At 52.0% G+C, this 26,006-nt stretch overlaps 3 protein-coding genes across 3 annotated transcripts; 1 reads left to right on the top strand and 2 right to left on the bottom strand.

Moving 5' to 3' along the window:
• Nucleotides 1-8,336: 8,336 nt before the first annotated feature.
• On the bottom strand, nucleotides 8,337-15,785 carry LOC100907877 (macro domain-containing protein RSc0334). The gene is made up of 6 exons (XM_018642192.1): nucleotides 15,703-15,785; nucleotides 15,270-15,349; nucleotides 12,521-12,645; nucleotides 12,117-12,339; nucleotides 11,769-12,007; nucleotides 8,337-8,721 (listed from the first exon to the last, which is right to left on the bottom strand). Exons 2-6 carry the CDS (start codon nucleotides 15,325-15,327, stop codon nucleotides 8,635-8,637), a joined length of 732 nt encoding a protein of 243 aa, XP_018497708.1. The 5' UTR covers nucleotides 15,328-15,349; nucleotides 15,703-15,785; the 3' UTR covers nucleotides 8,337-8,634.
• Nucleotides 15,786-17,058: 1,273 nt separating this feature from the next.
• Nucleotides 17,059-17,517, bottom strand: LOC100907737 (ubiquitin-conjugating enzyme E2 L5-like). Its single transcript, XM_029113329.1, has one exon. It carries the CDS (start codon nucleotides 17,515-17,517, stop codon nucleotides 17,059-17,061), a length of 459 nt encoding a protein of 152 aa, XP_028969162.1.
• Nucleotides 17,518-22,832: 5,315 nt separating this feature from the next.
• Nucleotides 22,833-24,211, top strand: LOC100907595 (collagen alpha-1(XVIII) chain-like). The gene is made up of 4 exons (XM_003739630.1): nucleotides 22,833-22,887; nucleotides 23,326-23,482; nucleotides 23,676-23,918; nucleotides 24,025-24,211. Exons 1-4 carry the CDS (start codon nucleotides 22,833-22,835, stop codon nucleotides 24,209-24,211), a joined length of 642 nt encoding a protein of 213 aa, XP_003739678.1.
• The last annotated feature ends 1,795 nt before the right edge of the window (nucleotides 24,212-26,006 follow it).

Below are 26,006 nucleotides of genomic sequence, written 5' to 3'. Positions count from 1 at the left end.
CTTCCTTCGAAAAAAATGGGCCAGAGGGTGTTCTCAGCGAAAATGTTGTCTGTGATGAAACGATGGGAGCAGTCGCCGGAGCTCAAAGGAATGGAGCCTTCGATTCTTTGGAAATAGAACAGCGTTTGAGAGAGGACCCGCGATGAAGGATAACTGATCGATGCCGTTGAGGTTGCGAGGCGAGGAAAAGTCGACTGAACGAGACCGAACAAGGGAATAAGGAGAACAAGGTCATGAGGCAGAAAATGGTAGCGGGTCCTCGGGTAGTACCTGGAGATAATCAGAATTCATCAGAAAGCATCGTCGCGGGAAGACAACCGAGGTTTTCATATCGAGTGCAAGAGGAAGACCCGGGGAGAAGACAGACGGCAGTATTTCAAAGTACGGCAACCGAGAGACATATCTGACGTCATTTGCGTGCAGCAGTGTTTTGGGTAGCCGAGTGCAAACACTTAGAGTGGTCCCGAACTTGAAATCTCACCTCTAGTCCACAATTTGATGTGATCTTTCGGAGGCGAGAATCCTCTCCTGTGAGTCTGAAGTCGCCTGTACGCTGACTGAGGAATTGGAGGAGTCAAGAGGCCAGGGGGAACAGGTCATGAAGCGCTTGTTCCTGAGCCTCGGGTCTAATGCTGTGCGGAGGGTATGCGGAGTGTTTACTGGAATCGACGAAATTGTGGAACGAGTGTCGATAAATGAGCTGATACGAGCCTGGAAACTTCGGGGCGAGAAGCTGATAAGAGCTGTTGGGGTTTCAATATCTCGACATTTGAATCGGAATTTCGAGGCGTATTCTCACGGAGAAAAAGATGAGTCGAACTCTATCAGCTCCCAATCCTCTCCGCTGGATCCTGGCTGAATGAGGGGCGTCAGTCAGTCTGGAAGCAGTCAGTCAGAACTGTGACCCCGATTTCAGCGCTCCCCTGTATCTGAAGAGAGGCAAATTTGAATATATCAGTCTTCGCTCCAGAGAAATGGCGTCCCGGCCTTCTCGACTCTCGACTCCAATCCTACCTCGGCTCGACCATTTATAAATCACAAGCGACTCCGTCGAAGGAATTCCATCGGGAAGATAGAGGCAACGAAGCTCGATGCAGCCCGAATTCCGCACGATGCCCTCTGGCTCGCCGATCGCAGGTTCTGAAGGTATGTCCTGATTTCTCAACTCTGGAATAAACATTTCGCTGAAAATCTGATCCGTAAGACGGAAGAACAAGCTCCCCAACAACCCGAAATTCGCTTCAAGCTGGTCGGAGTAGAGCCACAACCGCTTCGAGCGAATGGTCGAGCACTTACGGGGAGTCCACCGGAGAGACGGGGAACGCGTCGGGTCTCGAATGCGTCGGAGCCGAGGAGAGATGGCTACGTCGTATGCTCGAAGGTGTTCAAATGTCTCCGGAAATTCTGGACGGAGATCAGGATACAATCATGAACGACCTTGAAGCATTAGAGCACGGTCTGAAAGTGATCGGGTTCGCCAAAATTACGGACGCGATCGAGGCTTCGGCAAGAGCAAGAGTAGCCTTCGAGCAGATGGTGCGAACGCAAGCCCGGGAAAAAGAGCATTATCGACAGCGAATGCTCGTTTTAGAGCAGTACAAGGACCTCGTGCATAAACTAAGCACCGAAAATCGCTTTCTGCGTGAGCAGCTAGATATCTACAGAGCTGCTGGGATTCCGCAAGCCGGCTCGAACCCGGGCGGGCAGGACGGATTCACTGGTAACTTGAACGAGGCTAAGAACGAGGCTGTTCGTCGACTTACTCAGGAACTAGGGGCCGCGAACGCCATGGATCCCATCGGTTAGCGGAGCTGCGATTATAAAGAGAATATTGCAATAACAATAGGGGGTCGTCCACTCCTTTCCGTGAGATTCCTCCGCTAGCTCGGAGCTCCCCGAATCACGCCACGGAACTCATGGATGTCCAGAGTTGTCTCCCCGTGATTCAGAATGACGAAGTGGTCTTCGCTGGATGGGACCTCTCCTCCCAGTATATGCAAGACAAGGCCACTATGACCAGGATTCGATGAGACCCTTCGTCCTTTTGGGGTGTTGGGAGTTCCGGCGACTCTGTGGCCGCAGCGGATGGTGTTCATCGGGCTGGAGGGGAACCTCGATAACTCGTCGAGGAGGAGTCTTTCACCAAATTAGCTCCTTCTCAGAAAAGCGAGTAGTCTTATCACAGTCCATCGCTTGCTCGCTATCTACGACCGTCGTGTTTTCTGCTCTCGATCGTAAATCACGGTGAGCGGAAAATTGTCGGTTGCCTGTCCACTTCGCTGGCTTGCACTGTTTCCGTCTTTCGCTGCGTCTTTCCTTCGTCGTTGCGGCGCGACTCGGTCCTCGATCGCTCTCAGGCTGATCTCGATCCAGCCAACTGTGGGGTCATACAGGTCAAGATTTTCGTAGCTTTCTCCCAAGCGAATTTTCCCAGAGAACGGTTCCCGCATAACATCGGATCTGACGATTTTCGATGCACTTCCGCTGAATCCCTCGTGAACTCCAATCACTTTTCCGATTGATTCAGTCTTAATGAGGAGCGAAAATTCCCTGCTTGACAGATCGCTTCCACTTCACAATAGGTAAATATCAATGTCCCAGTCCATACGGGAAGACACCCGACATGTTCGGGTTCAGTCAGTACGGTAATCCATCCCCCTATGAGAATCGAATTCAACGGGACCGGATGCGCGTGAAGATCAAGGTCTTTTGCGGATTGAGAAATTAATGGATGATCGAGAAGTTATATCGATTCGACTCGATGGGTCTACCTAGCGGGTCGATTTGCGTATTATTAGACTGAATGTTTGCACTTATGCCAGCAAACTCCTCCGCCGCGCGAGCCCCGCCGAATCTCGAATATCTGATCGCTTCTGCTCGAAGCTATTGTCGGCCTGGCTGTCCGACTTCGAGAAACCTCCGAGTGTCTCACGATCGCCGTGACAGATTTAGCGACCATTCCGAAAATCGTACCTACTGCAGCTCGTCCTCAGGTGTAGCTGCTACAATGGCACTCTCATCCAGAGGGGCCGCGTGAGGGCTCCGAATCGTCTCTTGGTTCGAAAATATTCCCAATCTGGAATTCGTCGCACTCGTCGAAGCGGGAATCGGAAACGAATATTCTAAAAATCAAGGCCTTCGAATTTGGAAGGATTCACCGGAAATTCGGAGCCCTCCATCAGAGAACGATTATCTCGGCGTTCACAGAGTCAGTCGGGGTTTTTCGGAGCGAAAAACGATGGGGCTCCACACATGGGGAAGATTTGAGAGAGATGGCGGGAGTGACACTTCCTACTGCTCCCTCGGCGCTTCCGAACTTTTCCGATGAATACTCCAGCCACCGCCCCCCCAGTCCCGTCGTTTCGTGATTTTTAAAGTGAGAGTCAAACTCCACGGTGCGAGCTCGGCCTTATCCCCAACTAAGAGAAAGTACCCTGTTTCGTCCCTCCCGATCCCCGATCGTCGGGGATCGACGAAGTGGCGTGGGTGTTGTCGTCGCCGCCTCGACTCAGGAACAGGGTGGCAAGGTGCTTTCCGTTGTTGTTGTTGATGATGATGATGACGGTGGCGAGCCGAATGCAGCCACCCGAAAACTTCTACCCGCCCCGTGGATGGGGGACCTACATAATGTCGATCTCTTGAGGAGCCACGCAGCATTGCACACATTGAGCACCTTTCAACGTTGTTGGCCCCCTCATGGGCAGAGCGAGCGACGACCCAAGCGCCCCCTGGCCGAGGGAGCCGCGCCGGCTGAGAGAACTTGTGCTGCTTGTCATTACTTCGCGAGAGATCCACTCGCTTCACGCAACGGCAACTTGTGTCATCGAAATCTGTTGTCGATTTGGAATTTCATTCGTGAGACTTGACGGAGTGCTCTCCGACTCAGAGATCATCTTACACACCAACAGCCGTGCGACTGAAATAGCTTTTTAAAGTAGTTTTATGTGATCGATACGAACTTTAACCGCGCTTGGAATAAGCCGCGACCGCTGGGACGGACTGCGATTTCTATCGCATGAGATGAAGCGAGACGCAGACCAGTCCTTGAACCACGAGTGGGTTCTACAGAAAGGTTAGCACAGGCGACTCCGTCTCCGACGACGACCAGCACCATGAGGTCGGCGGGACTTCTGGCGTTGGCTGCGGTGGGGTGCGCGACGCGTCTCTACCCGTGCGGATACGATCCGCGCGTGCCGTACCCGATGGTCGACATATCTTGCATCGTAGGTGAGTAATACTGGAATTTCTGGAGTGTTCTAATCCACCAGTTGACCGGTGATGGAAAACGCGTTGCTCTGTATTGTTTTCTGGAACGTACGCTCCGGGCGGAGCACTCCGTAGTGATATTTCCCGTGTTATGAGGATCATAGGGAATATCGAAGACTCTAAGGCCTCGCGTACCCATTGTGACCCCCGCGATAATTCGCTCGATAAGATAGGGTCAAGAGTTTCCCCTTGAAACGCTCCCTGACCCTGACTGCGGGGAAAAAGTCGCGATCCCAAGGAAAGAAACATCGGAGGAGTGGAAACTCCGAGGAGAAGCAATTCAGAGACTCCTCAAAATACTTCCTCGAGAGAATCCACCGTAGATTTAATGGTCCGGGTCTCTCCGCTATTTTGAATGCGAAAATGAAGAATGCATGTAGGAGGTTAATTCCTCTCTCGAATACTCGCGGCCAGCATCGGTAGCAGTTATGACTCTGCCGAAAATCAATGCGACCTTCAATCGCGATGCGGTTTGATTAGGTTTGGGGACGATTATCAGGATAGCAAGCTCTGATCAATCGTGGACGGTATCGATTTCGCTCGAGTTTGAAGGACTCGGAATGCTCGAGCTAGTCGCGTCCTCGAGATACCCCTCTGACTGCTTCCAATGTTGCACTTAGCCGTGGGCATCTTTGGCTTTTAGCATTCAAAAACGCATCGAGACGGCAGACTCTCCCTCATGGCGTCGGCACGACAAGCACGCGGGTTAGTTATCGTATCGAGGAGAGAAGGACTGAGTGAGTCGTCCACGCTTCACTTGAGAAGGCCCAGGTGCTTCCTTGCTAATTCGTTGCGAGGAACCTCACGTTCTGCTACTACAGAGAATCTACCTTCGTTTTGTGTTGCATTTCTTTCCGCTCAAAATCCACCCGCGACATGTAGTTTTTGTCTGGGCATCCAACTTCCAGACTCGAGATCCGTTCCAATTCCATATCCTCGAATCAGCGAACTTCCCCGGATCCCGAACTCTCCGCCGCACAACTTTCTCAGAATTTTCTGAAAGAACTCCATCGACCTCCCCGAAAGGAAATTCCACGACGGCGGACCGCCAAGATGATCGGTTCTAGGTTTCTTTACGAACGGCGTGAGGGATCCACAGTTATATCTGAGCTGCAGGGGAGAGAGATGATGCTCAGGAGCTTGTTCTGGACCTATGATAATGCGACCCGACCGGATCGGAGAATGTGCAGCCAATTATGTTTCTTAGGAACGTGACAGCCCACAGTGGGCCTGCCAATGAAACGTTGTATAACAACTGACTGCCCTGGTGGAGTATCCTTTTGTTACCTGTCGGAGCAACCCGATAATTCCCTTGTTGTCTCCTATGATCCAGAGGAAATAATTGGTCGCAGCCCACGTTGACTTCCTTTGACCATTTCGCGGGATGTCCAGCTGTAGATTGATCTGATCAACATTGTTTTGTCCGTTTTTCTCCTTCGAAGATGAATGTCCACCAAGAGTGAGGTTTCGAAGCCAGTCGGCCGCCTGAGCCGGCGGGCTTAAGCTAGAAGGTCGATCTCAGAGCGGAGCTATGGAAGCGGACGTCTGCCTGGAAACCCTGTTGCCCCGGAAACCCGGATGCGCGAGGCCGTGAACATTCTTCATACCCGGAGATCTCTCCCCTGGAGAATGAATTAAACCCCATTTTCCCGTCGGGGCGTTTCAGAATAAGCTGTTCTGTGCGAAACTCAGTTCGAAGCGTGAATGAAACCAATAGTGAGAACCGGAGTCTCGACTCTCATGGAGCTCCGATCCCGACCCTCGAGTCAGAAGTGCGCTATGTTACTTGGATGTCCCTACTGGAAGGACTTTGCGAGGATACCGGCGGAATCGATACAAAGTTTTCTCAGGGGACCTGAGGAATTTTCGAAGTTTCCCCGATTACTAAGATCAGAATCGGCCTTGTGCGGTGACGGTGTTTGATCATGGCCAAGTGGAATGTTCTTCTCCGCTCACAGTGACCGTAGTGAGGAGAGCGACAAGTTGGATGAGCGTCGGGTTAGCGGGGAATGAACTTGGAAGGTAGCGACAGCGCAGAAGTAATCATTGAAATAAGGAAGTTTGTTACTTCTTCGGTGGAATATCCCGAGAGACACCTAATTCTATTAGGAATCGACTTAGTCCTGCCCGCTGACTAGAGCCATCATTGGCCTAATGGGTCGAGTGAATTCGCCGCAGATTGAGACGTCGGACCCCAAGGTCGGATTGACCGCGGCTCTGTGAGGTGCCGCTATTTTTATGGCCGATACGGTTCGGATCGGAAGATTTTTCCCGTACGCATCCTATTGATGACGATCAGCCCCGCGAGAGAGACTTGCATCGTTTTCCTTCGATCCGGTCGACGTTTTTTTTCTCTCACAACCGATCACGAGCATTTCTGCATCCCATTGACAGCAGAATCCCCTCCATCTCGTGGTCCGCGTAATGAAATGTACTCGAGAGACGAGCGTGTTCCCGAGCGTAGACCAATCGATCTCCTAGCGGGGGCCATCGGGTCGAAAGTTGGGTTCGTTTGGGCCCACTGTAATCGGGTCGGTCGGTCCCGCGGTCTGTCCGGCAGTTAGGTCGAGTCTCAACTAAGAGTCCGCGAGAGCGGACGCCGGAAAGAGTCTATAATCTGAACTTTTTGAGGCTTTACTCGCTCTCTCGTAGTAGTTTTTCCGCGCCTCCTCTCCTTGTTCCAGCGGGCAAAGCAGCTGGCGGGCTGTATGTCTGTCTGCGGGGTGGCTAGCCATCGCGACCGCGGGGGCGTTGTTAAGCGCTCAGGGAGTCTGGCTACACTTTGTGCAATTGGGGGTTAGTCTCGGAGAGATTTTTTTCCGCCTGACCGTCTCGCTCGCTCTGTTATCCGCAGGTGGTCTAATGGACTACACAGCGTTGTGCTCGGATAGTTTCTCTTCTTTCTCTATGAGGAACATAATAGTCTTGCGTCTCAAGTGCTGCTTAACCGCAACAAGCTTCGGTTCAGCCATCTAGTCAGACAGCCAGTCAGTCCATCAGAGGACGAGCATGAAGAATGCCTGAAAAACCTCAGGGACCAGAGCTGGATAACGATTTTTCCATGGACTCGTAGGAGGGTCTGAGGGTCTGATACCGTTCGATCATGAAATGGGAAGCGCGAGCCCGAGAGGAATCCGAGAACCATCCCTCCGCGCGACGGGATTGTTTCGAAATTCGTTCACGAACCCCCGTCGGAGCAACTGTGTGGGAAAACTCCGCGGACTGCGGAGAGATAACTTCAAGTGACGAGAAGCGTTTCGCTCTGAGCACTTAACGCTCTCGGAGCGCACGAGCTCAGGTCAAGGCAGGGCCCACTTGTTGCTGGCTAAGCCCCTCTCCTCTCTCCTTCGTGTTGCGTGCGGAAATGAGCGAGAGCGATCGTTCGTGAGCGAGTCTCCGAAAGAGATTTAAGCCCTTTGCGACGCGTCAGATCGGCGATGGAGCGCTCTCCTATTTTTGTCGAGGCACGCGTTGCTTCTCCCGATGGCTTGGAGGCAAACTGTCACTACGTGAATCGAATTAGAAGCCAAGAAACGTCATCAAACTAAGCCCCTTCTTCCGGCGAAGGTTAGGTTGTCGCACATCATGCGTCCTAAGCGACGTCATTTGGAGGGTCTCTCTCCCCTCTCATCTCTCTTCCGATTGAAGAGCGACGCAAACGACTTCATGGACGAAAAAGCCTTTATTAGGTCTATCAACACTCGATGGGGGACGTCTCGGGTCGTGCTTAAGATGGATCGAGGCGCAAAGCGAATTGTGGTGCTGCGACATCCTCACAGGAATCAACTCACTACCACACCCGACTCTCGGGAAAGAACGGAATCCTCGCCCTCGAGGAGAACTGTCAGGCTCGTCAACTGAGGTACTTCAGCGTCTGAATTGTTTGCTAAGGAGTGGCTCACGGACAGAGGTTGGAAAAAATCGGAGAGCTACCTGAGAACCTGGGTTCGCGGAAGAGCGGTGGACGGAAAGTCTCCTTCAAAATGGGGCGGAGGACTTGGGTTTTTCCTCCGTACCCGGAGGACTGTGAGCCACAGCGAGGAACTTGAGGAACTTCACGCTCAGAGGCTGCAAGCTCCTGTTCTGAACACGTCTCGGGAGGCCTAGTGGCTGCTTCCGGAAGCGTAACGGTAATTTGAAGCAACTTTCGAAGACGGTATGTGAACTCAAAACTCAGGGGCTGATGAGCCGCGGACAGATGAAAGCAGCACCCGGTGATGTTGGATATCCTATCTAAGGGACGTATTGGAGGAAGGGAGCGGGGCGGCGGAGATGAATATTATCTCGGTGGTTTCGATTCTTTTACGTCTAGTGTTCAATCTCCGAGGCGGCCTGGGGGAGCCTCGCCGCGGAAATCGGAGAATCCTCTCATTCTAGCGGAAAGTACGTGTTGAGAAGTTCCTTGTAATGCTTGACGTCCACAGGAAGAAACAGACAAAAAATAATTCGGTCCACCTGAAAACGAGAAGCTGCATTAGGTCCCGAGTCAGGAGACTCTTCATCCGAAAGTCCTGTCGTCAGCACAGAGTGGTTGCTCGCAACGATTAGCTCGACATTTACCGGCGGGACAGATCCCCTTCAGGCTTCCAAATTGTTTTGAAATTAATTGTCAGATCATCGACCGGATATGCATTCATTCACTCAAACGACGAGCGCGCGATAAACGAATCGCAGGTCCGATATTCTGCCGGCCGATCACTAATTGATCATGTTTGGGCGGTTCTCTTCGAGCAAAACATTCATCTTACGGGATTCGGACAGACACTGGGCGCCCGGAGGTTCGCGTGCATATTTCCCGAACTTGTTTCCTTCGGGTTGAAGATAACTGTTTGGACACGCAGACAAAACATCTTCGTGGTAACAGTGCGACAAAGCCTCATGGAAATACAACCGAATTTCATTCAAGCATACGATTGCACCCGTCAAACAATGACGGCGTCGTTTCCGTAGAATGAATCTGTGAATGTGAATTCGTAGAATGCCCCCCTGTACTCGTTCACCGAGACTCGATATCGACGACTACGGAGTGATGGGTCACTAGCTATCAATAGTTTAAATGGGAGCGGCATTCACGAGCTTGCGTGTCCAGGTACATTGGCTTTCTCTAAACAAGCATTACGTCATTGCTCACGGTGACGGAGCTCTAATTTGGAATAACATTGCTGCAATAGCGGACAGTCGATGGAACCGTCACAAACGATCGAGTGAAGGAAGTACCCACTAACTCCCGGCTTGAGAACTCCTACAACGTATACGATACAATATGGGCGTTGACGTGCCCTCTGCAGCGATGACACGAGCAGGACCGATGACAGTGTTCGAGCGAGCGGAAGCAGCAGTGATAGTAATAGCTAGCAGTAGTAAGGCGGTATAAATACAGCTGTCTCGTAAGAGTTCGACTGAGTCGACGGGTGCATAAGTTACTGCGGATAGTGTGACAGGGCCTCCTCCAGCAGGTGTGTGTCGGAGCACAATGTGGGAACGGGTTCCTATTGAGAACGAAGCGCGTCATTCTTTCGATAGAGCAGTCGCACTTGTCAACAGGTCCCGGAACTGATAGGCGACTTCAGTTCCACCAAGCCCGGATGTCGTGCTCGAAGAGTCGGCACGGGGATAAACCATCCCTATCGGCCGCGGCTCCGTCGAGAACAAAGCATCGCCGCCTGAGGTGGGCCTTGAATCTCGAACCTCCCTCACCGCATATTCCTCGAGATTCTCTTCGCAGAGAACTAGACATCGCTCCGGGAGATCCGCTCCGCCGAGAAGTGGATGCTTGTTCGTTACTTGTCCTAGGGAGTCACATAAATCTTCGTGCGGACTCCGTCGCCGTCCTCCGTGGCAGAAGAGAACAGAGGACCATAAGCTCGGTCCGTACGGTCGAAAGCCCCGCAATTAATAAAGTAGGTCGCGTCGTTCATCTGATCGAGATGTCGTGCTCAATACAAGTGGATGCGCTGTGCTTCCGTATCGGTCTCATAGGAGAAATCGCGGAAATCGGACTCTATGCTCCCTCTGTCAACGGCAGCGGATGAATTGCTCGCTTGCTCCCTTAAACTGCCCATCCGTCCCGGTGCGGGATCAGATCCTTGAAACATTTCTAAGATTTGGACTCGGAACGCCCGTTTTGTCACCGAGTTCGATCAATTGGAATCGCCGTCTCGTGATCGACGCTTCGCAAACTACCGTACACCGAAGTCCAGGGGCGCCACTCACCGGTTAGTCGCCCGACTCCGAATGATCCCGTAAATAATTCAGATTCCTCGGTGTCGAGAGAACTTGGTCATCTCTCGGATCTCAAGCGTAACATGGCATCGGCTCACGTGGACTCACAACTGATCTCCAAGAGTTCGGTATTGTCGGCGCCCCGAATTCACTCTTGACAGATAAAGTATCCCGTAAGATCGATGGGAACTTCGTGAGGAAGGAAAGCGACGGCTCAATGATGAAGAACCGCGTGAAAAACCACAGCCCCGAGCGCGTTGGCAACGACAAGAGCAAGTGTTCGCACCCCGACGACGAGTTGCCGGGTTCCCACCGATGTGAGCACCCCACCCTCCGCGAACTCCTCGGTGCTACTTCGCCCGTAGCCCGGACCTGTCGTCGTTTCGTTTCCCCCTGCGCTCACCGAGGTTACGCTCTTTAAGTGCGTCGCCGATGCTCCTCGTTGATTCGATTTTCCGGTCTCAATTTGACAGAGACTCGGACGCTAATCTATCAAGGGATCCGGTCTACTTTGTTTCGTAGCTCAAGCTCGTTGCTGAGTTGGCTCGTCTCTTGATCGGAACTCGTAATCTGAACGCACCGCACTGACCAGGACAATCCGCCCGTTCAACGAGAGAGATGCCGGCTGCCCGAGTTCGTCGGGCATTTCTCGTACGCGGTGTGACACGAGTGCGAGAACCGATATTAATGATCGATAGTAGAGGTTCGTTGCTCATGGACTCGACCTGGGAGCAGGGTGACGTAATGAAGTCAGGGATGTGTCGTGGGCGATCCGTACCGAAGAAGTCGAGTAAAATAGCTTGTTGTATATCTCCGATATTCCTCCCTTCAGGTGAAGCTCAACCGGATTCAGACGACGCGGAGCCGGGGTACTTGGGATAAATAGACTCATTGAATTCCATAATGAATCCTCTCCGATGCAGTAGCTCGGCACTATGCTAATGATGGTATGCGTATCGAATCTTCGGCGAGACCCGGAAGATTTTTAGCGATAAGCGTCTGGAGCGAGCTCCGAGTCGAAGCTCGGCGACTCGATCGGACAATGATTACCCAGGAGAAAATCTTCGGAGGTCGTCGCGCGCTCCGAAAATACTCGCTCTGGAGCCTATCGGGCCATGGCTTCCCCGCTCACACCACAGACGGTTTTACGATTACCTATAGTCCCCCGAACTCGCTCGTCAGGGCTCTGACTCCGTGCCGTATGACATTGTAGCTGAGACGATACTCATGAGGGAGCTGAGACGATACTCGAGTGTTATCTGTGAGGACTCGCCGCTCACCTGCTTAGCGTTCTCTTCCTTCTCCAACCACTCGCGAGTCGTTGACAAGGCTACATGAGCGGCATTTTTGTTCGGGTAGCCGTAAACGCCCGTCGAGATACACGGGAAGGCTATGTGTCTCATGCGCAAAGCTTTCGCCGTTTCGAGACACGTCAAGTAGCAGCCGTGCAGCTTCGATTCGTTCTCGCCAATGGGTCCAACTGTATGAATAATATATTTGGCTGGAAGCTTGTAGCCTCCTGAAACAGAAAGAGAGAACTGCTCATACGGAGGTAAATGGGTCATCTGAGGGAGACGGTCGAAAGCGGACAGATATTCCGCGGCAGAGTATAAATTCAGCTTCCCCACCGGTGGCTTTCGCGTCTCCGGTGGCGCAACCGTTCAACGCAGCGCATTCCTCAAGAAGCTGCGGCCCCGCAGCCTTGTGGATGGCTCCGTCGACACCGCCGCCACCCAATAAACGATTATTAGCCGCGTTAACTATTCCGTCGATCTCGAGAGTTGTGATGTCGCCTTCGAATATGCAGATTTTCCGGTTCAGGAGGCTGTCCGCTGACCATTTCGTTTCGACCTGCGGAAATTCTCTGCCTCAGCCACTGTGTACAATTTACGATTACAGCGAATCGAGGGCTCTATACACCAGGGACCGCGCACGTAATCTGAGTCGAACGACATTTCCCTATTCGCAACCGACGCCGGGGAACTGCCCGCCACTCGTCGAAATTTTTCCGGATGCCAAAACCAGGACTTACCTTCTTGCCACAGCGGTGCTGACGCGCGTAAGAGGGCCAATCCGTCAAGTCTTCGAGGACTACGTATTTCTTGCCACATTTGTAGTGAGTTCGTCGATCGGCCGGAGGCATATTCAGATACTTATCTGGAAGGTGGAATACTCAATATTGATCTTCATTGGGCCTCTGATTGGCCGGCCGATCGGTCTGACCGGTCGGAGGGACCTTGCATCAGCTCCATGTTGAGGCGCCCTTGGCGTGATAGAATCTTTCAGGGGACCGGACAGATGTCCGATTGCGGATCTGGCGATTGCGGTGTACTCGGTAACATTATTTGGCGATGAAATATCCCGTCCTGACCATCCATGGGTTGCTCGAAAGACCTTTGTCAAACCGTTGGAGACGAAATCATTCCTGAGACTTCTCCCAACAAAACCCGGGGCAAATAGAGACTCAGACTTAGAAGGATACTCATCAACAATCTTGAAGCAGAAAACGGAATCAGCTGCTTTCTCCAACAATATGGCTCCTGAACCCTTTTCCCTCCGCACACGGTTAATTCAAGAAGATATCGGGTCAGCTCGCTTATGACGCTCAAAAATGATGGTGGTAGAGGTTCTATTCATGAGAATTCCGAACTCGGGCAAAACGAGTTTGAATTTGAATGCGGCATCAGAATAGACCGGAGAATCATTCCGCTCCCCGGGCGCCCCGATCAGGCCACGATGAATTTGATCAATGCGGTCCTTAGCCAAGGTCGAATAAACGCAAAGCCAAAATGATTAAATTATTACAATTATGGTGATGATGACGATACACCGAGAATCGATTCGTTCACATGGGAGTCCTTTTCGGAGTTCTGCCGACCTCAGCTTCCGGACAACAATGTCATTAGAAGATCTTATTCAACTATTGATGCTTCAATGCGACGCAGCTCCTCCGTCCCATAATGGTTTTCTCAGATGTTTCGGAGTCGGATTTGCGAGCCGTAGCCGATTCGAGGTTGCGGCTAAAAACCATCGACGTTGGAGGGCGTGCCGAAGCCTCCGAGTGGATAGAAATCGAAACAGCGACTTCCAACTCGTACCGAGGAGGTCTAGATATACACCTCGGTCCCCGCCGAGAGTTCTCTGATCTCGCTGACGTTTCTCGCATGAGTCTCGGAGCTCTCGGGAGCGGGGCATAACTTTAAAGCCTTCCGATTTCTCGACGAATCCGATCCGAGATCGCATCGGGGGCTGTTATCTACTCGCTCGTACTTCATTCACACAGAATGTTCCGCTTCCCCATTCGCGTAAATAAGAGGAACTTGAGCTCAAACTTCACATCAAGCTCGCGCAGGTGCAGCATGTTTCGTCTAGGTACGATGGCGAGAATACGGAGAACCAAATGCTTTCGGCATTGGCTGGACGCAGCGAATCGACCGCAGCTCGCGTTTTCCACAGCGATTCAGACACCGTTTGGGCAGAACAGCACGGCCGACACAACCCTTCTTCATCTTGTTCGTGATGGAACGAGTATTTTTAGTGCTTCCATTAGGGATGTACAGTATTTCGCGTCTGTCCTCGCCAGTCCGGCGGCCTCGTTGCTGCCCCGCGGTCCAGCTCACGAAGGCTGGCTCTCGAGAAATTTTTCGCCCGATAAATGATCTCTCCATGAGGTCCGACACGAGGAAAATTAGCGGGGTTATCGGATAGATGAATGACTCGATCGATTCACGGCGCGACGATATATCCCCGCAAAAATCAGCTCGGGACGCAGGATCGGAGCCGGAGCCCGGTGCGCGCTCGATGGCTCTTATCAGCCAGGAACCTTGACAGTTTCGCGATTGGAAGGATTCCTAAGCGGCTCCGAGCGTCTGGTCACAGACTTGATCAAAGAACGTCTGTCGATCTAATTTTCGAAGGACAAATATTTCTTTCTCCGCGAATCAATTCATTAGCTCATGGACCTCGAACGTAACTGCGAATCGGAACACTTGACGATCGTGCATTACGATGGATTCAAGTTCTGATTGATCCCGAGTTTTGGAGACGAGTTCTCCCCGTCGTGGAAGGGAGGAGGGTTTCCGAGTTTTCCGGAATAGTTTCGCATCAGTAGGCGCCCAGAGCGCTTGCGGCGGACTGCTGCCATCGATCTCAGTCAGACAAAAATAGCGTCTGTTGATCCAAACGGCTGATATTCGTTCATTCTCATCCAAAGCAAACGACCACATTCCGTCGGGAATTCCGTTCGGAATTCGAACGGAGCCGCGCACCAGGTTTGACAGGACAAGAATTATTATACAATCTTCCAGTACGATCTCCCCTTGGATCTTCGATGATTCCCGTCTTTGGGTCAGGGATCGCGGTGTCTCCGACGCGGAGTTCGATTCGATTCAGCATGCGATCGATGCATTCTGAATGAATAACTAATGCCACGAATCTGAACAGGAGAGTCGTTCGGTGCAACTCGCGGAATGATGAGATGAACACGTGTATCCCGAAAATCGAGCAATCTCACGGCGATCAGCGCTGCGCATTGCGGATTCGGTTCATTCCTCCGCCTCCGCCGAAATCGATGCCAGGAATCATCTGACTCCGAGGTTAGGTTCTAGTTTACACCCGAGTAGGTTTCTTCGGATTCACGGCGCGAGGCGGCGCGGAGAAACTAGCGTGTTAGGTCCTGTTATTGTGGTCAGGGCAATCCTTAAACGTCGTACAAGCCCTTTGTGAGCCGACGTCTGACCACAAGGAGGATGTCGTTATGTCGGAGGGATCGCGATAGTCACCTCTGCTGGCAGCGATTTTGGGCTCCAAGCACATCGAGTGGATGTTTACGCCCTCCATCCCTCGTATTCGAGCACCTTCCCTGTGGAAAAGAAAATTTGGAAATTATCAGTTTGTCAGTGGTCTCACAGTATTTTATTTTGTTCACTCGAAATCAGAGGATCGATCTGTCACTTATGAGCTGACATCTGACATGCGCAGTATGAAATGATCCGGATACCGTCAAGGAATTGCCAAGAGGCTCCCTCTCACATGCAAAGAGACCGAGAACAAGGCATGTAACTCATGACGATCGGTCCCAGGCAGGGGTCATGGCAACAGAAGTCCGAGGCATGCAAGGAAAATCATGGATTCACGGATCGCGACCATCGAATTGGCATTGCCTTCTGAGCAGAGGCTGAACAACGGAGACGAAGTTCCGAATCATCAACTCACGGTTGAGTCAACTGCACCGGAATGAAAATCGTTCATGAAATCGCAGGAGGCGCGAGGCAAGATATGGAACACATGCGCGCCGTCTCAGCCAGTTTGTAAACAGAGCCGCGTCGATCAGGAATCAGGAAGAGGGAAACAGCCGTGCTGCTACCTGCTTCACTGGCCGCGCTGCGCAGCGACACCGGAGGTTATACATGGAGCGCATCGTCACAACTTTCGGTGCCAGGATTCCGACAGCCGAATAGACGATTTGTTCATGGGCTGATGTCCTTTGCGGTTTCAGAAACGCAATAGCTGTGAATGATGCGGAGCACTCGATCAATAGCGACGATTCCCTCCATGGTCAGGACTCCTCTCTCAGCATCATTGCGACATAGCCTCGCGAGAATCGGACCTCCCGCATCGGATTGCAGAAACCGCTCTGAGGTTGATATGTGAATCGAGCCGAGTCACCCCGATTGATTGATTCATCAATCCCGAGGGAAATCGGATGCTCCCGAGCGGTGACTATGGAGGTGAATTTGGAGAAACGACCATCTCGAAAGTTCCGTATAAGACACCGTGCCCCTAAAAGTCCACGCGGAAAGTCCACCGAAATGAGAAAGGATTGTTCCCCTCGGAGCATTCGACGCGTTCCATTAGCTTGGAAAAAATCACGGAATGGAGCTCATATTATCCTCCATGATCCTCATCGGTCGCATTATCTCTGAGACCGCGCCGAATGTCAGAGTACTAGTGATGGGGGAGTCTCCGATATCGGAGCATCCGGTACCGGACCGGTGACTCCGGGATGGCCGGAACTAGGGAGAGCTCTCTTCAATCAACGGTTGTCTTCCGAAGGGTCGGAAACATTTTTAGAAATCCGGGAATGGCTATCTACAGCGAAGAATGCTGTAGCTGAAGCCTCACATCGCAATCCATTGAAACATTACCATCGTGACGGAAGGTTCAATGAAATCCTTACACATCACTCGACGCTCTCGTTTGCCCGAATGGAGAGGATCGAGAATATGAAGGGTTCGAGTCTTGGGTCAATTTCGGAGATTATTGAGTTGAACGTTGTCGGAATCGGGGTATCAGTTCGAATACTCACGGAGTCTCAAGAGCCGCGATCGATATTCGCAGCGAAGCAGCTCCCCCGACGCCGACGATTCCGACTCCCTATGACATGAAAAAAGGTGGCGCAGCATCGTCTCCTTTGCCGGTACGGTAAACATGACGCTGTTGATCTTTGATGTGATCGACCTCGGGAGAGGGCCACAGATATGGCAGGTTGATACGGAAATAATGGAACGAACCCTCTTCTCGAGAGATCATTTTGTATTGCTGCTCATATTCGAATTTTAAATGGATTCGCTAGACCCTTTTCTCAGCGAATTTTTGAATGAGGTCGAGAGCGTTCTTATCGAACTTCGTTCTTTCTTTGAGGTACTCCTGGACGAGTTCCGACCTCAAAGCGTGTTCCGGAGAGACTTTATCGATCGAGTCCGCCAATTCTTCAAGAATCGTGGACACTTTGGTGGCTGGCTTCCAGTTCTCTTGAAGGATTATCATGAGACAGACTTTCCCTTCATCATCAACACTGGGATGGTAGATTTTCGTCTTAAACCGTATTCTTGGCGCCACGAATGGAAATTGGGGCGGGAAATTCAGGCTCACCCAGAAAGCACCTTGATTGAAGGGCGGACTCGTCGGTTGCAAGAGGACCTCCCATTCTAGAACATTGGCGTCGTCCACCTTGATGATGGGATATCTCGGCAGTGGCCCCGCTCGGATGTCTTTGAGATCTTTCAGAGCCCTACGGCAAGCTGCCATTTTCCCAGAGATTTAGACAGAAGTGGGCTCGAAGAGTATCGCTATCTTGAGGGATTCGAGGAATGCGAAAGGATAATTTTGGACTTTGTTGTTATCAGCGGTTTGTTAGTTTCTGGTGTTTTGTGTTTCGGTGATATCGAGAGTTCCTCATTCTCGGGCCTTCATCACTGTGCCGCTTGGGTACCACGCACCGCGAGTTCAGCGGATACCGGGAGAGATTAGACGCGCATGCAGGGAGCGCGGTCACTTTGTTACGAGTTCCGAAGAGTTTCAACGCTCAAGAGATGGTAGATGGAGCCATTCCGTAGTGTTCGACCTCGGAAGGCGTCGAACGCAGGAAAAGGTATGCTCAGCAAGACTCGAGCCTCCGTATGTGCGGATGATTCTCATGCGTTGGCGGAGTCCCATGAACGTCATGGAAGGCATAATGAGGGCGGGATAGCGGTAGCATGTCACAGAGCTCCTCCGTGATAGCTCGACTCACCTCGGTTTCATTTTGAGACAGGCAGGATTCATACCTGATCGAGCCCTGGTCAGCTCGGAAATGAAACACCCGGTGTTCGTTGCAGTTCTCGGTGTCAGCCGCGCGGTATTCACGCCAACCCTCTCCCGTAGAGAAGAGTAGCACTTCAAAGCCACACGTCCCCCGAATCGACTCCGCTCGGAGCCGTATCATTCGGGTCCGGTGCGACTCCCATTGTCGTCGACGTACATGCGAACTTTCTAGCTTTGCTGATGCGTGCTGTATTCTGGACTTTCATCCGCTTCATCTCTCCGCTTTGGTCGAGCTTCCGCAGACCTGATGAGGCTTGCAGAACAAGCGTTGTCAGCCAGATAGGTTTCCGGTGCAGTAGTCGAGCGCGGTCTGTTCGCGAACCGTCCATAATGCTCTTAAAACCTCACGAGTTATGAAATAGTTGCTCGAGCGACCAAGTCACCCATCTAGCTCGCCTGTCACTCCCGAATCCCTTGGGTGCGGACTGATCACGCTGGATAGTCTGAATGACTGAACAAAGCTTGTTCACGGGCTGTGGCTCATTTTGCGGTTGGTCATAATTTTCATGAGCTTCGGGCTGAACGAAGCAGGCAATCGGGCTAGGGTTTACTGGCTCATTTCCTCGTCGAACTTTCGTTCGGTCCTCGGCGCTGCGCACAGCGTGACTTTCATTCTTGACTTTCCGTTCGCACTACTCCTCATTCAATAGGTGACGATTGACGATTTCTGCATGATCACCGGCACTTTTAGCGAGGGCCTATCGGGCCGTCACCCAGTCATCGTAGGTATTGCCGGAGAACATTCGGAGGAACGGGTCGGCAAGCAAGACGCGATTCGAGGCACTCGGTCTCCGGAGGATGAGGCTCCCTGTCCATGTTATCATGCATCAAACGGAGACCTCGAGACATTCAGGAGCTTGTTGACTGATTGATTAATTTGAGCTCGAAGAAAATCGAGCCTCCTGGTTCGACGGCGCTGAGGTTCCTTCATCAACCTTAGAACCTAAAGCTCCGCCACTCAACGACCACCTCAGTCTCCGTTCACATCAGTTAGCCAGCACACGCGGGAAAAACTAGTCATTTGGACTGGATCTTTTTGGGATCGAGAGTTGGGACCCATTCCATGTGCAAGTGCTACGGTTCTTATGCCGCGAGCCTAGTCGATAGATGATTCGTCTTCTTGCGAGTCTCACCGCGTAGATCATTGCATCGAGAAAATCTAAACCTCATCGATCACACTCTCTCGAACTCGATCCGTATTGATTCTACGCTGATCAGGCTAATGCGGGGCCCCGATACTCCCACGAAATCTGGGCTCGGGTCTCGCGTGAGAGGAATCGATGTCCGAGCAAGTCGATTCTTTATCCCGGACTTGCTCGGAAAACTAGCATTGAGAGTTGGTTTGCATGACGACGCTTACTGCTAAGGTTTCACTTGAGCGAACGACAACGAGCAATCTTATGCCCGAGAAGCGGTCACCATAATTCACTCCTCATGCTCCTGTCGGAGGAGGTCGAGGAGCTGCGCCTGCGGGTCTAGCGGCGGTGAAAAAAGAGAATTCTCTCGAAAGACTTGAGCTTAGCGATTTCCATTGGAGCATCTCTCTGAGCCATACCCGCTGAGGATTTCGTCAACTCCTAGTTTGATTCCACAATCCAGATCGGTCGTTGATTATTAATTCTCGGACGATTCAATTGATGATTACTCGAGGCTCTGAACTCTCCTGTACAGCGGAGGTTCCTGACCTGCTCCCGTTTCGGAGTCGGAATCCTCAAGCACCAGGAGTGGTCCGCTCGAGTCATCGGTGGCCGCCAGTCAGGGTGGGAAAAGAGGAAGTGAATTCAGCTTCGTCGGGGAGAAGGATGACGTCCCCATATCCTGAATGTGATCATGAGCATCGGTTTCTTGGCGGCCCGCGATGCCGAGAATCCATGGGAGCCGAGGGGAAGACGCATGAGCTCGAAATTTCCACCTCCAACCCAGGAGGTCGGTGATGTCTCCGTTCCTCTGTGAGATCCTCTCAGAGTATTCGAAATTCGTCACATAGCGTTGCCTGGTCCCCCGAAATTATTAAGTTAATCGACCACATCCGCGGACCGTTGTGGGTATAAGAAGAGATTTCGAGGTTCTTTGTTCACGTACCGCGACTTACGAGCAAAATGAAGAGATGCCCGGAACGTGGTCTGAGATCTATCTGGGGAAGGATCACTTGCGCAGCTTGGAGCTCATCATTGATGGCGAAGGGCAGCGGGGAATTGATTCTGGCAGCGAGCCATAACCACGAGCTAGGCTCGATCCCCCTCCCCCGCCTGGCTTTGCACCGGGATGAGACATCCGGACCGGAAATTTCTACATCGCGGACTGGAAATTTCTCTGGTGGACATATTATTGGGACAAACAATAAGATCGTCGTATGCCCGGTCGAGACACAATTATACTATTGTACATATATATATATATGTCTTGGAATTCATCGGGGTGACGCCGCCGCTAACGATGCGGGAGTACGTGAGGGAAATCGCTCGACGGGAGGGCACGATCACGAGACGATTCTGAGCCATTTACCGACCTGAGATAATCATGCCTCTTGGTCTCTCAGTGAGAAGCTCGTGTCCTCCTTCAAGTAATGAGTCAACGAAATTCCTCGGGAAGAATACGGGAGCCGCCGGAGGCTGAGCGCTGGCCCAGGACTTTCAATAAAACGAGACTCACACACAACTCACGCTCCGCTCATGAATCATAATTATACCCGAGGCCGTAATTCCATGCGATGAGTCGTGAATAGTCATTTCCTAAACGAGTCGATGCGACTTCAAAATTGCTCGGACGACACGAACCAGCCCTGGTCCACGTGAGCTGCAAGCGATCGAGGATTGAATCGACGAGACTTCAGACAGATCCGATTCCGGTTATGATTCATTGACCGAATCATGCGGAGGATCGTTCAGGTCTGATCAATCGAATCATGGTCGATGTAAATCAAGGTTCAATTATCCCAGATCGGGCAGTCGCCACCGCGTACTGCAAATTCATTGCCGATGTCAGACTCGGCTAGATTAGTTCGAATTTAGAACTCCTCAAACGAGTCTCGAATCGATTCCCGGTGCGACATCAACTGTGTCGATGCCCGAGGAACGGTCCATCTAGAAATCTAGAACATACCGAAGGCGGGAAACTCTGCTAAAAGCTTCGGATTCGCCATCGGAATCATGTCAGAGTCAGTAATAATATCTGGAATTGGCTGCGGAGTCTCCAGCGAATCGCACGGGCCACGGCCGATCGCAAAGCGCAAATTCTCGAACGGCTCGTCGAACGCCGTGGAGATCGCTGTTATGAAACATCGTTCTTTTTGGGTCTTCATTTTTCTCCAGTCGCATTTAAATGGATGTCCACATGCGGCTCTACGCCTCGCCGCCCCCCCATCGGCCACGACCCAGAGTGCGGACTCGCCTTACCACTATAGAGCTCTCGCACGTGTGGGAGATTTCGGCGAGGCTTATCATAAATACATCTTCCACGGCTTTATTATGTTTTCGAAGTAGGCGCGGGGGGGAACGATCAGCCTCGGCGTTCGGATCCCGAGTAAACGCTTCATACAGTCTCTGGCGCGGATACATGGAGTCCAGACGCGCCTCCAACTGCTGCCGCAGATGGGGCAGGTGGGGACAGACAGAACCTAAGCTCAGCGCAGAGTCAGGACGGCGGCGTGTCGGTGTCATAAGCGCCCTCGTTCACGACCTACGAGCCCGGCGGCCGTGTTCATGGTCCTGTCTTTGAAGTACAATACCATCAACTTGATAGACGATTATCTGGAGCTATTTTTAAAGCCATCGAGCTCATTAGTCCGATAGATACGGGGGTTGCTCCGGCTGCCGGAACGGTGCTTGCGCTTTCCCGTTTTCCTGGGTGACGAATCCCACGAGCTCGGAGATTCCTGAGTCAGAGAAAATCTTCGCTCGTATTCGAACGAGATGAGGGAAAGAGCGATACGGCGAGAAATTGGCCGCGGATGATCCACTTGATTGGTTTTGTAGTCAAGAGCCGAGCACGCTCGTACCGGGGGAGTAATGGAAACCAGTGTCCTGTCAGCGGCTCGCTCGGAGCTCCCCGGACATCAGCTTGAACGACTATTTTCGGGAGACGTACATATGTATGATGTCATATATGGAGTAGGTGTGGACTGTCGAGGGAGATGAGAGATGACGTTTACTGTGCAGACTAAGTATGAGCCGCGCGTGTGATAGCCGAAAAAATACAAATGAGAACATTGTAATGACTCCATCGTGGCCGACGCCGTTGATTAGATGAGCCCGATCTCGGGGGATCGAACTCGAAGTTGTGTGTCGACCTCGATCCGCTTCTGGGTCAGGTTCACTTCACTCTGGGCTTCGTTCGACGATACTTCGGTTCCGCTGAGATACGTCTCGATTGAGCGCAGCCACTCTTCGGAGTGACACGAGAACAAATCGATGATCCGCTACGGCGTCTTTCGAGCGCGATGGCAATTGAGCGAGATTCAGAACTGTCAAAGATCTGGCAGCTCAGCTGACGGAGAGTCCTTCTCTCTCAAGATCGGTAGTGTCTGCCTCTGCTAGACTATTCAGAATCCCTCCCCCGATCGAACCAAGACGTCATGGAACTTAGGGCCATGGATAGACTGCTGGAAAATGTCCTCGACGGGACATCCTCTGGCTCTTGGAGAGGCTTTCTGGCAGGTGTTGTCGACTGAGCCATTATTCAGTCATATCGAGTCGGCCCTCTCCTTTCCCCGGACTCTTGAGACAGGTTGATACTAGACGGTTGCAAACTTCTTCCCACGAATGCCCCCTCCACCCATGAAGGAATTAGGACCCGTGCCCCCCCCCCCCACCTCATGTAAGCGCGGAACGACCGCGATTGCTCTGTCATCCGAGCGAACAGGTGAATTCCGTCTCATTTAACGTTTAAATAATCAGAGTCCTACCGGGACCGATTCCAGCCCCAAAGCCCCGCAAGATTGGCGGTGTTCGACGATGTCTGCGCGTTTTGCGGAATCGGCTCTTACCTTCAAGTGAACTTCTCTCCGCACATGATTATCGAGGCCGGGGCTCAAAGCTACCGGTTCGTTTCCCCGGACCCGCACCATCCGTGTCTGAGCAATAATTGCCGAAGGAGCGTGGGGAGAAGCTCTTGGAGCTAGAGTACTTCTCACTGAATCGAGCCACGACGTGAAACGCTAGCTCGGGCGTGAGTTGCACTGCGACTCACTACACGACCGTTCCGTTCGCTGAGTTTCTTAGATGTAATCACATCGCCTGACGGGAACTATTTCAGGGTTCGACTGCCACGAAATAGATCTTCTCTACGAGGTTCACCCCACGGACTCGACGCCCGGCGTGAGGAAAGCCGACAGTGATTCAGGAATAGGAAAGAAGAACAACCGGAATGCCATCTCGCTGGCTCCCAATTCACAGATCCGAATACCACACCGGTAAGTGAGGGGAGAGCCCCCCTATCCCCGAACTCGGCAGCTCCGAGAAAAACAATAATTTTCATACCTAGGAGATTTCGTTTCTGTGAGGGCTCTCGTCTACGGCCATGACGCCGCTTTCACATCAGGTGACCAGGACGCCTACGGAAGTAGCCGAAGCGAAGCCCCGACCTCACTAGGTTCGATATTGCAGATTGGTTCTCCCGGAACAAATGCCCCGGCACTTCATATTCGTATCCAGACTCAAATCTGAGTCACCTCTCGGAGGCTATCTGTTCGCCGTACTGGATTCGTCCGACACGGTTGTGCAACTGGGCGTATACATGCACCCGGTGGATGATTTCAAACAGAATATCTCCGTCTACTATTCCGATACGCGGCGGAACAAACAGATCGCCGATTTCGTCACCGATGATTTCACCGGATCCTGGATTTGGTAAGGCTCACGGGCCCCTTCGAGGAACTTGGGTTTGATTCAAGGGGGGAGCTCCTCGTCCGATAAGAACATGCCTCCATTGGGTTAATTTCGTCTTCCCATTCAGGTTGAGTTTGAAACTACACGGCGACGACATGACACTGTATATCAATTGTAAGGTCGTTTCCACTGTCCGTGTAACACGCAGCAACGATCCTTTGAGCTTCGACATGGTTTCAACGGTCTTCATAGGACAGGGCGGGCCTGTCCTGAACGGCCATTTCGTCGTGAGTACTCTATTAAAATATCTCTGAAAAGATACGCTAACCGCGAAAATCCCTCCCGTGAAAAGGAATCGATCTGAGGGAGGATTCCGGTGTAGTTCCGGGGCATATCCCCCGTCCTACTTGAGATGTAACCCGTTCTGTTGACGCGGCAAAACGCAGGTAAGTGCTTCGATCGACTCGCTGGCTTGGATCTCTGAAACATAGGTTGTATGCAAGGTTTAAAATTACGATGAATGAAACCCCCGTAAATACCCGGCAAACGTCGAGAATCGACGAAATAGTGAGCGTTTTCCGGATTCCTGATAGGGAACAAGTAGTGTGCATATTTCCGGGGATACGATTTTTCCTCGAGGTCTCAAATGGCTCATCCTCCCCCGAGTCTGCTGGTCCCCTGGTTGAGTCTTTGGGTTGGTCGGACGTTTCCGTGTTGTTTGTCTAAAGTTAAATAAATCGCTCCGAGCTCGAGAGTCGCGCGCTGTTGGTCGAGGAAGAAGAAAAGTACCGGTCTTTCCCAGAAGCAAAAAGGAAAGGGAATGGGAGGGAACAGCGCTCTCACTGGGGAAGTGGTATCTCTGCTGCTGCTGCTGTGAGTGGTGGTATGTCCTATGACTTTTCTTTCCACTCAGAGCATTTCCACCGTCGGTAGGTGGCGTCAATCGACTTGAGCTAGTGAACGTTAGTGAGACCAAAGTGACTATAGCTTTTCTGCTCCAACGAAAATCACGCCGATAATGGTCGTCTTATTTCTCTTCTGATACGAAGGTACGTCCAGCCGGAGTTGTCACAGTACGTGGAGCTTGATTTCCGATTCTTTTAAATTGTGCGCGCGCTGATTCGCGGTCGGCTTCGCCATCCGCGTGAGCCGACGTTACGTCTACGGCTGCACGGGCATGAGATGCTAGAGATATCGACGGCCATTTCTTCCCCATCTGTCCCCGTATTCACGAATTGACTGGACCTGCCCCCGAGGGAGTTCGGGGCTTCGAGGCTTCGAGGAAGAGGAGTCATCAGACATGGGGAAACTTGAGCTCCTCGTTCATCCCGGGCAAGAGTCAGAAACCAGTCGTGAAGAGTTAGAGACAAGAACGAGAGGTCGAAACGGCACTTGCTCGTCAGATCACGCCTCATTCGGACGTGTCGAAAGAGAATCCAGAGAAGCCATGCCATGGGTCCGTCTGTCCGTCAATGGGCTTGTGAAGACATCGATTATCGCAAGTTGTTGTGTGTTTTTGTGGTCGGTGCTTTTTTTGCGGACGTGCTCCGAAATCGTGATTCGAATTGGCGCGCCCCCTTCGCTACTGTTGCGGGTGGCAAAACTAACGCTGCTGTCGGTGGCCACGAATGTTGGTCCTACCGATGTCGCGTCGACGGGCGAGGTTCATTCCTCAGTCTATCAATCTTCACTTTCGGTTATGATCAATGGACACCGAGCGCACAAACCGTCACGAAGTTCCAGCTCTGGACGTGCGCGCATTTCTGCCATCGTGCGGCACCGAATAACTTTCATTGACTTTTGAAGTTTTCGATGACGGGGTCTCTCGATGATGGTGACCGATCCAGATGTTTGATTCGAAAACAGGAGCCCATACATTCCGACGGGGGGGACATTGGATTGTCGTCCATCGAGATTGACCCCGCGACGGAGCCTTGATTCGTGAGGAGACGTAATCGGACTTTGGGTTGAAGGTTTATTTGAGCCGAGAGACCTCTGATTTCTATTCAACGAGGGCAATGTGAAACGCCCACTTGAAAGGTTCCATGCGACAGTCTCCCTCGGTGCGTTCTGCTGCTTGAGCTTAATCAGGATATGGGGAAATTAGGC

Source organism: Galendromus occidentalis, unplaced genomic scaffold, assembly GCF_000255335.2.
Source record: "Galendromus occidentalis unplaced genomic scaffold, Mocc_1.1 scf7180000076574, whole genome shotgun sequence".
Taxonomy (NCBI): Eukaryota; Metazoa; Arthropoda; class Arachnida; order Mesostigmata; family Phytoseiidae; genus Galendromus; species Galendromus occidentalis.
This window is presented reverse-complemented; position numbering and strand designations above follow the sequence as displayed.